The 13055-nt window shown below is 42.6% G+C and overlaps 1 protein-coding gene across 1 annotated transcript in view; it reads left to right on the top strand.

Moving 5' to 3' along the window:
* adam19a (ADAM metallopeptidase domain 19a) overlaps positions 1-13055 on the top strand; it is a 195901-nt gene that overhangs the window by 144603 nt on the left and 38243 nt on the right. Inside the window, exons 7-12 of the mRNA XM_053416049.1 lie at positions 2162-2227; positions 2851-2922; positions 3297-3463; positions 5325-5409; positions 8318-8460; positions 8801-8978. Coding sequence (XP_053272024.1) covers positions 2162-2227; positions 2851-2922; positions 3297-3463; positions 5325-5409; positions 8318-8460; positions 8801-8978 — 711 coding nt within the window. The remainder of the gene's footprint in view (positions 1-2161; positions 2228-2850; positions 2923-3296; positions 3464-5324; positions 5410-8317; positions 8461-8800; positions 8979-13055) is intronic.

The following is a 13055-nucleotide window of genomic DNA, read 5'->3' as shown; positions in this document are numbered from 1 at the left end:
ACTGCTACACTCGACTACGCAGCATATCATCCGTGCTGTAGCTGGACACCATGGAAGGTTAACAGCCATTAACCATTATACTACCATATTTTATACTTATAGTTCCTATACTTATGTCTCTCAAAGTAATTACTGTGACACATTGCTCATGGAGAAAAATTTGGATGGAAAATGAATATGAACCTCTGGGTTAATGACATTAACTAAAGATTAAGATTAAGATGCATTTATTTGTCCCAACCAAATGCACAGACATGCACAGGCACACTCATGCAGGTAGGAAAATTTAACCTCTGCTTTTAACCCATCTGGTGAAGGACACACAGAGCAGTGAGCAGCCTTGTACGGCGCACAGGGAGCAGATGTTGGGGGAGTAAGGTGCCTTGCTCAGGGGCACTAGACAGGGTAGGGAGAATCCTCTTGGATTTTTGGACAGATCAATCGAACCAGAGACCTTTTCTGCCCATAGCCCAAGTTTCTGCCACTAGTCCACCGCCTATCCTAAAGCTAACATGACTCAGGATTTCTCAAACCTGGAGTCCTGTCAATGAAAGCCCACTGGAGGTGTGAGTCCGGGCTACTTTCATTTATAGAAGGCACTCAGACATATTGTGTTTGCTGTTGACGAGAATAATCTGCTGAGAATCTTGTCTGTGATCACTTCATTGGGTGTGCAGTAACGTTCACAGTCAAACAAACAGTCTGTAAAAGGAGACGCTTTAACTTTGTGTTGGTCCAGCTAAGATGACTCCGATGTCACATGACCCGTCAGAACTGCCGCCTGTCAATCATCCCTGAGTCGGTGTGTCACTCCCCCTAAAACTACCACACTTTGAGCTCTAATATCTAAATAATTATATTTTTCACTTGGACCACAAATTGTAAGAAGTAGTGAATTCAGCAAATGGGACCGTAAGGACTGAGTATTTCATAGGAGAAGTTGGCGTTTGGCGCCAGAGATTTATTTGGAGCGCAACCCCTGCCGGATCTCTATGGTTTTACAATTTTAAGCACTTCCGCAGAGGCTTCATCTTTTTGAGCTACGTCCACTATTTACCGACGGTCTACGCTCACAACACAGGAAGCTCAGAGTAATCGCTAAAGGATTAAAGGAGCTGGTGAACTTCTCTGTTTATGAGTCAAGGGAACACACATCATGGTGCATGGAGCAAAGTGACACAACAGAGGAAGCTGCTACTCTCCAGTAACACATGCCTGTGTCGGAAATTTGTTGAAGAGCAGCATAACTCTCTACACTAAACACTGCTGGGGAATGTGACTAATGAAACTGAGACTGAATTGTTTGGGAAGAACACGCAGCTGCAGTTCAGTGGAGGAAGCTTCATCTTCCAGGATCATGTCAGGGAGGCTGTCCACCTGCTGGAGATCAGCAGAAGTTGATGAAACAGCAGGACAATGACCCTGAACTTCAAAGTAAAGCAACTATAGAATGAGTTCAAACAGAGAAAATCCACCTTCTGAAGTGATCCAGCCAGAGTCCAGAACTTAACCCACGAGAGAAGCAGTGGAATGAGCTCAGAGCCGATCACACCAGACTGAGCAGAAGCAGCTCTGCAATGGAAGCTACGATAATAAAAGATATTGGCTAAGGTTGTTGCTGCTAAAGTACAATCACCCAGTTATTAAATCGAAGAGTTCCCGTTCTTTATCACCAGCACTGGGAGTCTTTAATAGATGTGTTCAGTTAAGAAACAAAAAATGAGACAACTTGAAAGAAATAGATTACACACATTATGTTTAACTTGTGACTCATTTCAAAAGGTTCCTTAAGTGTGACTTGCCACTTACATTCAGTCCATCATGAATCATACATTTATAAAAAATGAATAGAAAAAAAGGATTCAAATACTCAGAATCCTCATTTAAAGCTCCTTAGTACTGTCATTCAGATATAGTTGTGTGTGGATCTGTTAATCCACTGCAAACATGAACTGGAAATGGCTTATTCAGCATGCAGAGCCAATTAACCAATATATCTCTATTTTTTCTGAAGGACAGCCCATTGTGGCCGACATAAGAGCTCCCTGGTATATATTGTAGTATAAAGTTGTTCATAGCATAGTTTTGTGGAGCCATGAACAACAGATGCTGTATTGACCACGTTCCCATTGTTCTTTGTCCTTCTCTTTTCATGTGCCAGGTTAAAAGGAATGCCTGGGGCACCACTAAGTACATGGAGCTGTACATCGTGGCCGACCACACACTGGTAAGCTCATGCTAACATTCCACCTACTCCACCCACCTCAACGGCAGCATATTCCTCTGCAGGGTACATCAGCAGGACCACATTTAAGTGCCATGTGTCCAATGACCATCAAGTGACACATTGGCATGGAAACAGGGTCCACATCTTACTCAATTATCTCATTCCAGCTAATGGAGCTCCTTTTGTACTCAGAGCTCCACGCTGACATTACAGTCACAGCGAGGCGAAAGCATGTGGAGACGAGCCAGAAGGATTTGCCTGCTTAATGAGAGAGCAGATTCAGATGGAACCAAAAGGTGGAGGGGCTTCTGAATAGACACTAAGCTGCAGTGAGGAGATGCTAAACCTTTATAAAAGACGGTTTACAGCGTAATGTCATAGTTAGAGCACAAGGTGACCAATATGGAGGTTCTTCTCTTTACCTTGTGTAATTGGCGTAATTATGATGATGGACCAGGCTTTAAAGTGGTGACACAGGGCTGGTTGGGGTGCTTGGTGTTTTCACAGGTCATTAGTCTCTGCAAGTGAACTTCAGAAAGGATTTTCACTTACAATTTATCTATTTGCCTGACCGCAGACCTCAGTCATGCCTCTAATACTCCTCCATCTCCCCTGTCCTGCAGTTTAAGCGGCAAAATAAGGACTACGAAAAGACCAGGGCAAGGATAATGGAAATTGCCAATTACGTGGATAAGGTAAGGCTGATGGCTTCTCCTGCTGCCGACTGCAATTCTCCAGAGAACAAACAGCTCCATTCAGCAAACTAATAGATATTGTTGTACAGTCATCACATATCTTGATGTCATCTATTACCGATCTCCTCCGAAGTTTGTTGTCTTTGCTGTTCAGAATAAATGATTAGCGAATGAAAAGTGCAAACAAACGTCTACCGTCGCATTAAGCCTCTAAAGGATTTAATCAATACTGTTCTTCAACAGTGCCTTAGGGGAGATTGAGAGAGAAATTGCCTTATGTGACCAGACTGTGTGATGGGAGCTTGTGAAATGATTGAGGACCAACCAGTGTGTATGTGCAGGGTAGATACTGTATTTGCTTTGTGTGTGTCCAGTTCTACAGGGCTCTGAACATCCGCGTGCCTCTGATCGGTCTGGAGGTTTGGACGGACAGGGACCAGTGTATCGTCACAGAGGAGCCGAACGCCACCCTCTGGTCCTTCCTGCAGTGGAGACAGAAGCTGAAGTCGCGCAAGAAACACGACAACGCGCAGCTGCTCACGTGAGCGATAGCCACACAAATACATACACAGTTTAAACCGCTCTGTTGCAGACAATGTTGTTGCTTCATATGCAAATATGTTGTTTTAGAGACTGGCAACAGCAATTTCATTTACAGCTGCACAGGCCTACATGTTAGTGGGCTGGAGACTGTGATTGAAGGGAGATTGTGCCCCTTTTGAAAAAGCAACTATCACAGTTGCCCTCTGACAAAGTAAACTTGAACTTATAAGTAGTAAAACACTGGATTCATGTGTTGCCATGGCTTCGCTCCCCTCTTTGTCACGTCCGACAGGAAGAACAAGATAACACTGTACCTCATCAGCAGACATGTTTCCTGTTTCCAGGGCAGCAGGTGCTGTCGAGGGAGCAAGACGTGTTCTCATATCTCATATTTCCCAGTGTGTCAAGAAAACCAATACTGCAGCTTTGCGTTTCAGCAGCTATAAGTAAATCCCATGTATTGTCAAACCGTGAAGAAACTAAACCACCATTTAGAAAGTAAACAAACCTTGCTGACAATCCCTCATTACATCATACAACTGTTTAGAGCGTAAGTTTTGTTTACAACCTGTTTGATATATTACCTGAAGGAACAATTAGCAAAACTATTCAAATGAGACCATATTGTCGTGGGTTGTTAATCCTGGAAAAGTTATCCAGGCTTGAAGACTAAACCATGGATAAAAATGCATCCTTTACAACCCACCCCCCATCTGCCGGCACTGAGAGCACAGGATGGGTGCACGCAGGCAGGCGTGTCATCAGGTCCCAATTAAAGGCCACAGACACTATCGGGACGTGGAATAAATAAGATAAAACAGTGTTACAACTTACCAGCCTAGTAACTTACCTAAGTAAAGACTGAAAAGCGACAAGCAGGAAATCATTCTATCCTAATAGCACAGCGCTCCAGAAAAGATTCACCTGTGTGTCATAGTGGAACCTGCAACATTAAACACACGGTTCATGGGAAACTGTTGTGAATCCTCTTAAATGATTCCCTCCCAGTTCACACCCGTCCAATAGTGACACTCCATAAGCCACCACGTTCCATTTCCCAGAGCACAGCCGAAGCCTGTACAGGGTGAATTTTATGAATGGAAGTGAATGAAGAAGATGCCTTTCACTGTGAAAAATATTTTATTGCACCACAGGCAGGGTAGTAATCAGTAAAATGAGCTGCTTTTATTTTTGAGAGAGAAGCTGATGGTTCTCCCCCCTCCTGATGTTAATACATCTGTTCATAATCATGATTGCACCTCCTACCTACACCTCCTATCCCCCGATGAGCCTCTGTGTGGCTTGAATGACGTGCACACTCCCAGCTTTTGGTCCGATCCGTTCATATTCCACGTGTAAATTGACAAATGATTAGTTAAACTGGAATTTTATTAAGCAAAGTTATCGCTTCAGTTGGCAGTAATTGGGCTGAACAACTCTGCATGCCCGCGACAGCAGCTTCACAGCACGAATACACACACACACACATACACAGATTTATCCATAAGCAGTAAATTGTTGGCCCCTCTTGCTCTATAATTAGTTGTGCTGTTACCACAGGGCCTGTTTGTTTTGATTCATCGAACGGGGCTTGATTTTGTTTTGGGATGCTAAGTGACAACTGCCAGGAGAGTACATGGTGGATTGAGGTACCTCGCAAGCCCCCCCCTCTCCCACATCTGAAAGGCTTATCATGTCTGTCACCATGCTCCGAAGTTGCATCTGCAATCAATGTGCATCCACTGTGAAGCTGTAAGTGAACAGGGAGGAGATTATGGTTAATGATGTTTCTCTCTCTCTCTCTCTCTCTCTCTCTCTCTCTCTCTCTTTGTACGTGCGTGTGTGCTGGCATTTGATAGTGGTGTGATTTTCAAGGGGACAACTATCGGCATGGCACCGCTGGAGGGGATGTGCAGCCTGGAAAACTCTGGAGGCATCAACGTGGTATGTAGGAATATATTTCTCTTTTCTTCCTTGACTCTGTCATTTCTCCTCTCAGCTTTTCTTTCCTCAAAAACTTTTTCCCCGGCTTAAATCCAGCTTTAATTGCCACATTCCCAAGAACCTCCCCCAAAGTTGTTTTTCTCTGGATGTTGTGCCTGAGGGTTTGGTTAATTGGTGACTCTAAGTTGCCCGTGGGTGTGAATTTGAGTTTGTGTCATGGCGACCTGGAGTCGTACTCAATGGTGATGAACACTCATCACTAAGATTTGACTCTTAAGAGCCTTTCAAACTGCTGACCAGGAGTGGTCAGTTGAAGCAAGACTGAAACTGGGAAATGCCTACAAAGGTTACAACCCTAAGACCAGAGCAAAGTAGTTGGCTAAAAGGGCTAGGAATTCACGGAGAAGCCCTGCACTGGAATATAAAAGAGACGTCACCCACTGCAGAACGCTACAAGCAATGGTTCTGGATCAGGATGAAAGTCCCCAACTGGGCAGGATAATAGGGACACACACACACAAGTCAGCCTGTGGTCGGTTCACCTTAGAAGAGTGTGACTTGTGATTAAAAGGCCAAAAAAAACAAGGTTCACCACTAATGAACACCACTCTAGTATCTGCTGGTGGTTGGCAACTTAAAATCAAGCTAGTGAGGAATACCTTCACCACATACAAGTGATACTCACCATATGGTCCTAGGTTCTAAATTACCAAAATATCCAACAACTCTACAACCCCATAACTAATCAGATATGTGGGGGGTTGTTTTGTTTCAACAAGTTTCAAAACTTCTGTAAACAAAGTTAATAAAGCTGATAGATATTTATCAGTTAGATCTCAGTTTGTCCATTTACCCCGTCTTACCTACAGCTTATATCACAGTCCTATCTAGTGTAATCTAATGCACGACTAAAACGATTTTTTAAATATGAAATACTTTGTACTCCATCTTTCCTACATTGTTGTTTGTTTTACTCTCTTTATAGGGGAACTTGTTTGCAGGCAAGTTTCTTCCATCTCATATTTGAATGCTTTTGTTTTCATCTGGACAATTTAACTCACTCAAGGGAGGAAATGCACCATAGTTGTTCTGGCAACATTCATATCTCGCCTGGTTTCCCCGCAGCTTTAAAATGTCCACCGTGTAGCATTATTCAGCTTGTGTAGCTGTATGGCTTCGTACACATGTGCCGCGGTGGCCTGGATGGATGCGGCCACAGAGATTGATAGCTTTTCCATGCTTGATTTGCTTCTAATAGGCTGTCCGCTCTCCCGTTGGCAGAGGTGGCCTGTGGAATCCAAATGCCCTGTGGCTGACCGAGCTGTGAAGTCACCGCTCGCCACAGAACAAACACATACACACACACACAAACACACACGTGCCCTCTGTGCCGTGGCCCATAGATGCACTGTAACACATACCCATTTTACACGGTATGCATTATTCAGAGGGAGACATCATTCTGTGGATCGAAGAGGAGCTAAATACATATGTCTACAATGCTGTCACTACTGTTTGTGTGTGTGTATGTGTGTTTGTGTGTGTGTGTGTGTGTGTGTGTGTGTGTGTGTGTGTGTGTGTATGTGGGTGTGTGTGATCATGCATCTGCTAAGTCTGAGTTTCTTATCCTTACTAGGACATTCTAGCAGTTTGTTTTTTTCCCACACTATTCAGTTTAACCTCAGATAACCTTAACAAACATAAGTGCTGATCCTCTCCTTCAACTCCTTGCACCCATCGTTTTTGGGACTGCGTGTTCTACTGTGGAGTCACCGTCTAACCAAATATTGTTATTCTGCAATGTGAAAGTTCCTATTATGTCAAGTCGCTGTTAGCTACTGTCGGTTCTTAGGCTTCATTTTAAGGCATAAAAAATAACATAGATGGATAGCTGTGAAATCTTTCATGCTCCCCAGAGGAAGAATTCTAATGACTCTGGTGGCTCGGATTTTTCTTCTCGCGCTTTCCCTTTAGGACAAATTTTAATGACCAAAGAACTAAAGCTCTGCCGCCTTTATCAGGTGATTCTGCTACCTATTGTCCAATAATTTAATACTCTAATCTGATACTATAAATACTGGGAATGTTCCCAACACCTTCAGCTACACCTTGTGTTTAGTGTTAGCGTGCATACACACTAAACTCGGATTGGTAAACATCATCCCTTTTACAAAACATCCATCAGCATGTTAAAACCGCCATTTAACGTAAAACTCAAAGTGCCCCTATGTCTCTGTGGTGCAGCTACTATGACGTGAGGTCAACCTTCCTTAAGCTTTGTTTAAATCCCATCAGCACTTTGCCTCCTTCAGGAGAACTGAAGGAAACACAATCAACACCTGTCAACAGGTTTCAGGTGTTGTTTGTGTGAGCTTCCACAAATGCTTATGCAATAGCACACTTCGCAAATGTATGACCCAAAATGGCGCACAACACTGTGCATCCACCATGAGTCTTGTGCATTTGTGTGGATTGTATTTCATAAAAGGGCCATTAATGAAGCAAAAAATAAAAATATAAAGAAACAACAAAGGTGGTATCTGTTGGTATGATATGGTAATTTTATTGATTCAACATTACATAGATTAAAATAATATGCCCTGAATCAATTCTAGGTTTAAGACTGTTATTATCTGGCTTTATATTATGCGTACATGGTAAATATTCATACATTTGTGCTTGATGAAGTTACCACTCACTATATAATACATACACATGAACACTGAATGGGTCAATAGGGTCCCACAGCTTGGCCTCGCCCTGGGGCCTGGCTAGAGGGTAAATCCAGCCCTGGAGCATAGTACTGCAAATGGAATAGTCCCAGATTGTATCCATTCATACATCCTCACCTCTCAGTCATCTAATACTGTTGAGTCTCCTAAGCCCTCCTTGTATCTCACCCCCACAGGACCACTCAGAGCTGTCCATTGGTGCTGCTGCCACAATGGCCCACGAGATCGGACACAACTTCGGTATGAGCCACGACCATGAGGGCTGCTGCGTTGAGGCTTCGGCTGAGCAGGGCGGCTGCGTCATGGCTGCTGCCACCGGGTGAGCCGCGGGCACCGTCACAGGCTTCAGCACAAACCTGCCCTTGCTGAGATGTTGATGCTTACAGCTGAACATACTGTATGAATAGCATTTTCATCAGCCAAAAAGAAAAACTAATTACATATTAACGTTCCTGCCTTAAGACATTGTCTGTCACTTGAGACTCTTGATTTCTCTCAGATATAAAAACACAAGACTGTATTACTGTATGAATCAAATACTTTAAATCAGCAACACTCATTTTGTCAAACATTAGCTCCAACAGGATGATAGAACAACAGGATGAGAGAAAACACACAACTGTAGAATGAAAGTTGAGTAAAAGTCTGTGTGTGTCCAGGCATCCATTCCCCCGAGTCTTCAGTCGCTGCAGCAAACGGGACCTGGACAGCTACTTCCAGAAGGGAGGGGGCATGTGTCTCTTCAACATGCCCAACATGAAGGACCTGGTCGGGGGCAAGAAGTGCGGCAATGGCTTTGTGGAGGATGGAGAGGAATGTGACTGTGGAGAACCTGACGTGAGTTGATTTGTCACTTCACACGGCAAAAGCCTGCTGTGATACATGCATTTTAAAAGCACATGCACACAGTACATACATAAAGTAAAATAAAAATTCTAATTTCATAAGGGACAACTAGCTAGACAAACTGTCCACATGTCCAAAAGAAGATATTATTTGTTTGTCCAGTGGACCTTTTTTAAGACTATCATGATCACTCTCAATTTAATACAAAGCAGGAGATGAGTTGTGCTTAATGCAGCCGAGTATAACCACTGGAAAAATATTTTAAAGCAGTTTAAAAAGATGCCAAGCAACATCTCTAAAACTCACCTGTACAGGAGATTTCAAAAGTTTTGATTTAATGCATTCACAAACAGAAATGTTAAGGTAACAGGTAACAGTTTCTGGAGTTGCGGAGCCACGTGCTTCAAATATTTCTCGACACTCTCTGCACTTCTTCTGGACAGCATCTCTGTCTGTAGCGCAGGTCGCCTGATACGGGGGGCGATGAGAGGTTTTGGTGAACAAATGGTTTAAGTATGAATATAAATTGTTGGCCTAATAACTGCATTATTTTCTGGTATATGTGTAATCATCTTTCCACCTTTAAATTAATATATTGAATACCAAAGCACAGTCGGAAAATAATAATGAGTTAGGCAGTGTAGACACTCTTGTGGATCCTTGCAAAAGATTTCACCTGAAATAAATTGTTGGAATGTATATTTATCTTTACATTATTTTTTCGAAGGTGAAGTTGAAAATGCTGTTAAAATTGATTAATGCAATTTGAAAACTTATTTAACTAATTCTGGACTAAAAAAATATGTGTTAGAGCCGTATTGAATAGAGTTTTCAAAATTACCTTTTTAGAAGCTTTATTTATTATTTGTCACATACAAGTGGTTTTGTATGTATTAGGTAGACAATAGTAGCAGTAGAATTACCTGGAGACATGATCAAATATTTGAATAACAAGAGTAACATCACAACCACAGTGCATTCAAATTGATATTCTATCCATTTAGTATTGATGTCGCTGACTGTGATCCTCTGCGTCAGCGCCTGCTGTGCGTGTGGCAGCATCACTGCAGTCTCTTCTTCACTTCTCTCTGTGACGCTTCTTTGTGCAGCACATCTGAAAGAAAGCGGGAAAGTTTCCTCAAATCGCAAATGAAGTGTTTGCGCTCGGCAAACCCGGAGGTTAAGTAAACCTTCTTTGTTTCAAGCAGAGCAAATTGAAAACGGAGGAAGCAAATTGGTGGCTGACAGCAGCAGCGCCGCTGACGGGGCTGTTTGTTATGACTCCCACTCGGAGCCGAGCTGACAGTCAGGTTCAGGCGGCTGACAAGCCACCTGTTTTTAGCATTGCTAATGAGACCAGCTACAGGAAGTGGACTAATGGCCTCACCTCAGAGATGCCACACAGTACAAACATGCGTGTGGAGTTCCACATGACAATCTAAATGCAGTCTTCTTTTCCTTTTGAGTTGGCGTTTAAAAAGGAACTCTCTACAAACGCCATTATTTTGCAGTGTTTTTTTCATTTAAAATGTATAAGGGAGAGTCGGAGAGACAGTTCAGTTTTAGAATTCAAGCAAACTGGCTCCGTCTAGATGTTCAAATGAACCTCACACTACAAACAAGTCGGTGTTCTTTGTTGTTGTTGTTTTGTTCAACCATAATCCCCTCTCCCTTCTTCCCTGCCAGTATAATTGGCTTTTTTTCCTCCCTGCTTTATTCTACTCCCACATTTGTTTTGACTGTAAAACTGGCTCAAAGTATAGTGCCATGGCAAAGGCAGAAGCGTGCGTTTGTGCGCGTGTGTTGTGTTTTCAATAAGTTAAGGAGACTTGTAAAACAGTGGCGGATGTGGTATTTTTATGCACCAGAAAAAGGTCACAATTTACACAGAGGTGGCCAATTATTTGTCCAACATCCATGTACAATTGTTGATTCAACGAGGTGTACATTTAAATTCTTGTTTACTGTTAGTTCTATAGATGAGAGCGAAACCTCAGATCAATGAATGAATTGAAAAATGAATGTTTGAAAAATTCATCCATCCATTTTTCAAACAGCTTATCGGTTGGGGGGAGAGCTGGAGCCAATCACAGCTGAGAAATTGGGGATATACCCTGGTCAGGTGGCCAGCGGATGACAGGACCACATGATTGAATATATTTTGAAAATTGTTCCACAAGCACATTGTGTACTTCAAAAACGTCTAGACACTACAAAGTAAGTAAGTAAGTAAAATTTATTTATAGAGCACATTTAAATACAGCATAACTGACCAAAGTGCTGTACAATGACAATAAAAGGCAAATAATACAATATAACAATACAAATTGACCATAAGTACTAAAAACCAATACAAAGTGCAATAACATTCAATAACATTCAATAACAGGAGGCGAACAGTTAGGGGGAAAGGATGGCCAGGGAGTAAAAGTGGGTTTTTAGCCTAGATTTGAAGGCAGAAATGGAGGGGGCGGATCTAATGTTCTGAGGGAGCTGGTCCCACAGACGTGGAGCGGCGACAGCAAAGGCCCTGTCACCTTTCTGCTTGAGCCGTGAGCGTGGCACGTGCAGAAAACCTTTGCTAGAGGATCTGAGGGACCTTTGGACTGACTGGGGCTGTACAAGGTCAGTGATGTAGGCTGGGGCCAGCCCATTGAGTGCCTTAAAAACAAATAATAAAACTTTAAACTGTATCCTAAAAAGAATGGGGAGCCACTGCAAGGAGGCCAGAATGGGGGTGATGTGCTCACGCCTCTTGGTGCCAGTTAAAAGACGTGCAGCTGCATTTTGAACCAGCTGTAGACGTCTGAGTGAGGATTGGGGGAGGCCGAGGTAGAGGGAATTGCAATAGTCCAGCCGTGATGTAATAAAGGCATGGATTACTATCTCCAGGTCTTTATGAGATAGGAAGGTTTTGAGGCGGGAAATCACTCTAAGTTGGTAGAAACTAGTTTTGACCACATTACTAATCTGTTTGTCAAAACAGAGTTCAGAGTCGAGGATGACACCCAGGTTTCTGGCGTAGGGTGTGACAAATGGAGTGAGGTAACCTAAATTATTTAGAGTAGTGCATCTTGCCTTGGGGGGGCCAAAAATGATGACTTCTGTCTTGTCACCATTTAACTGGAGGAAGTTGTTGGCCATCCAGTTTCTGATATCTTCAAGACAGACCAGGAGAGATTGGATGGAGTCCCTAGATTTTAATGGCAGGTACAAAATAATATTTATTGTTAGTATTGTTAGTAAGTGAACCGTTTTTCTCAAGACTACTGACGGTCCTGGGCCATTTGAGGAGCCGATCAGATTTCAGATAGGGCCCAAAGTAACCCACTAACATTTACCACAGGACACTTGGAAAGTTGGGAAACCCTTTATGAACGACGTGCAGGGTTCCAGTTCCACTGTGTCTAACTTAGGAGTCTCTGGGAGAGAGGCTGCTCAATTGCCTGTGCTGTAAGGAGGTGAACTCCAGCTGATCTGACAGCAGACTCATCCACAATTATTATACATCAGGTGCACAGATAAACAGCAACCACTGTCGAGCACGGAAGCAGCCAGTTATACTTTAAAATATTCCAGTCAGTTAGTAATGCTGATATATGGTACTATATCAGCATTACTAACAGCAGACAGAGTCCGAGGCACAGACCATGGCAGAGCTGTGCACATTCAGAAATGGCCTGTGACAGGACATTATTATTATTTATCAGATTTTCAAGCCGTCACCAAACAGCAAAATGTTGTTAATCAGGTTTATTTTGTGTTAACTCACCAGCAGTAGAACCACCCCTCTGATTTGAAGACTGATTTATCAACATTTATATTTCTGTTTATTTGAGATGACTCAATAAATCGTACTGATTCACTCACTACAAAGAGTGAAAGTCTTGATACCTTGTGAACCACATGTTAATTAGCTTCCTTTGAAATGAATTTAATTTGATGCTGACATAATATTTACTATACGTCAGCAATGGCTTACTTGTGTTTTGTAATATTAACTTAGTAATTACAATCAGTTATCAAGGACGTTAGGTACTAATATTTAAAATGCTGGCTTGATCATCT

The sequence above is a fragment of the Pleuronectes platessa genome, chromosome 23, assembly GCF_947347685.1.
Source record: "Pleuronectes platessa chromosome 23, fPlePla1.1, whole genome shotgun sequence".
Lineage (NCBI taxonomy): Eukaryota > Metazoa > Chordata > Actinopteri > Pleuronectiformes > Pleuronectidae > Pleuronectes > Pleuronectes platessa.
Note: the sequence above shows the minus strand (reverse complement) of the source record. Positions and strands in the feature narration are given on the sequence as shown.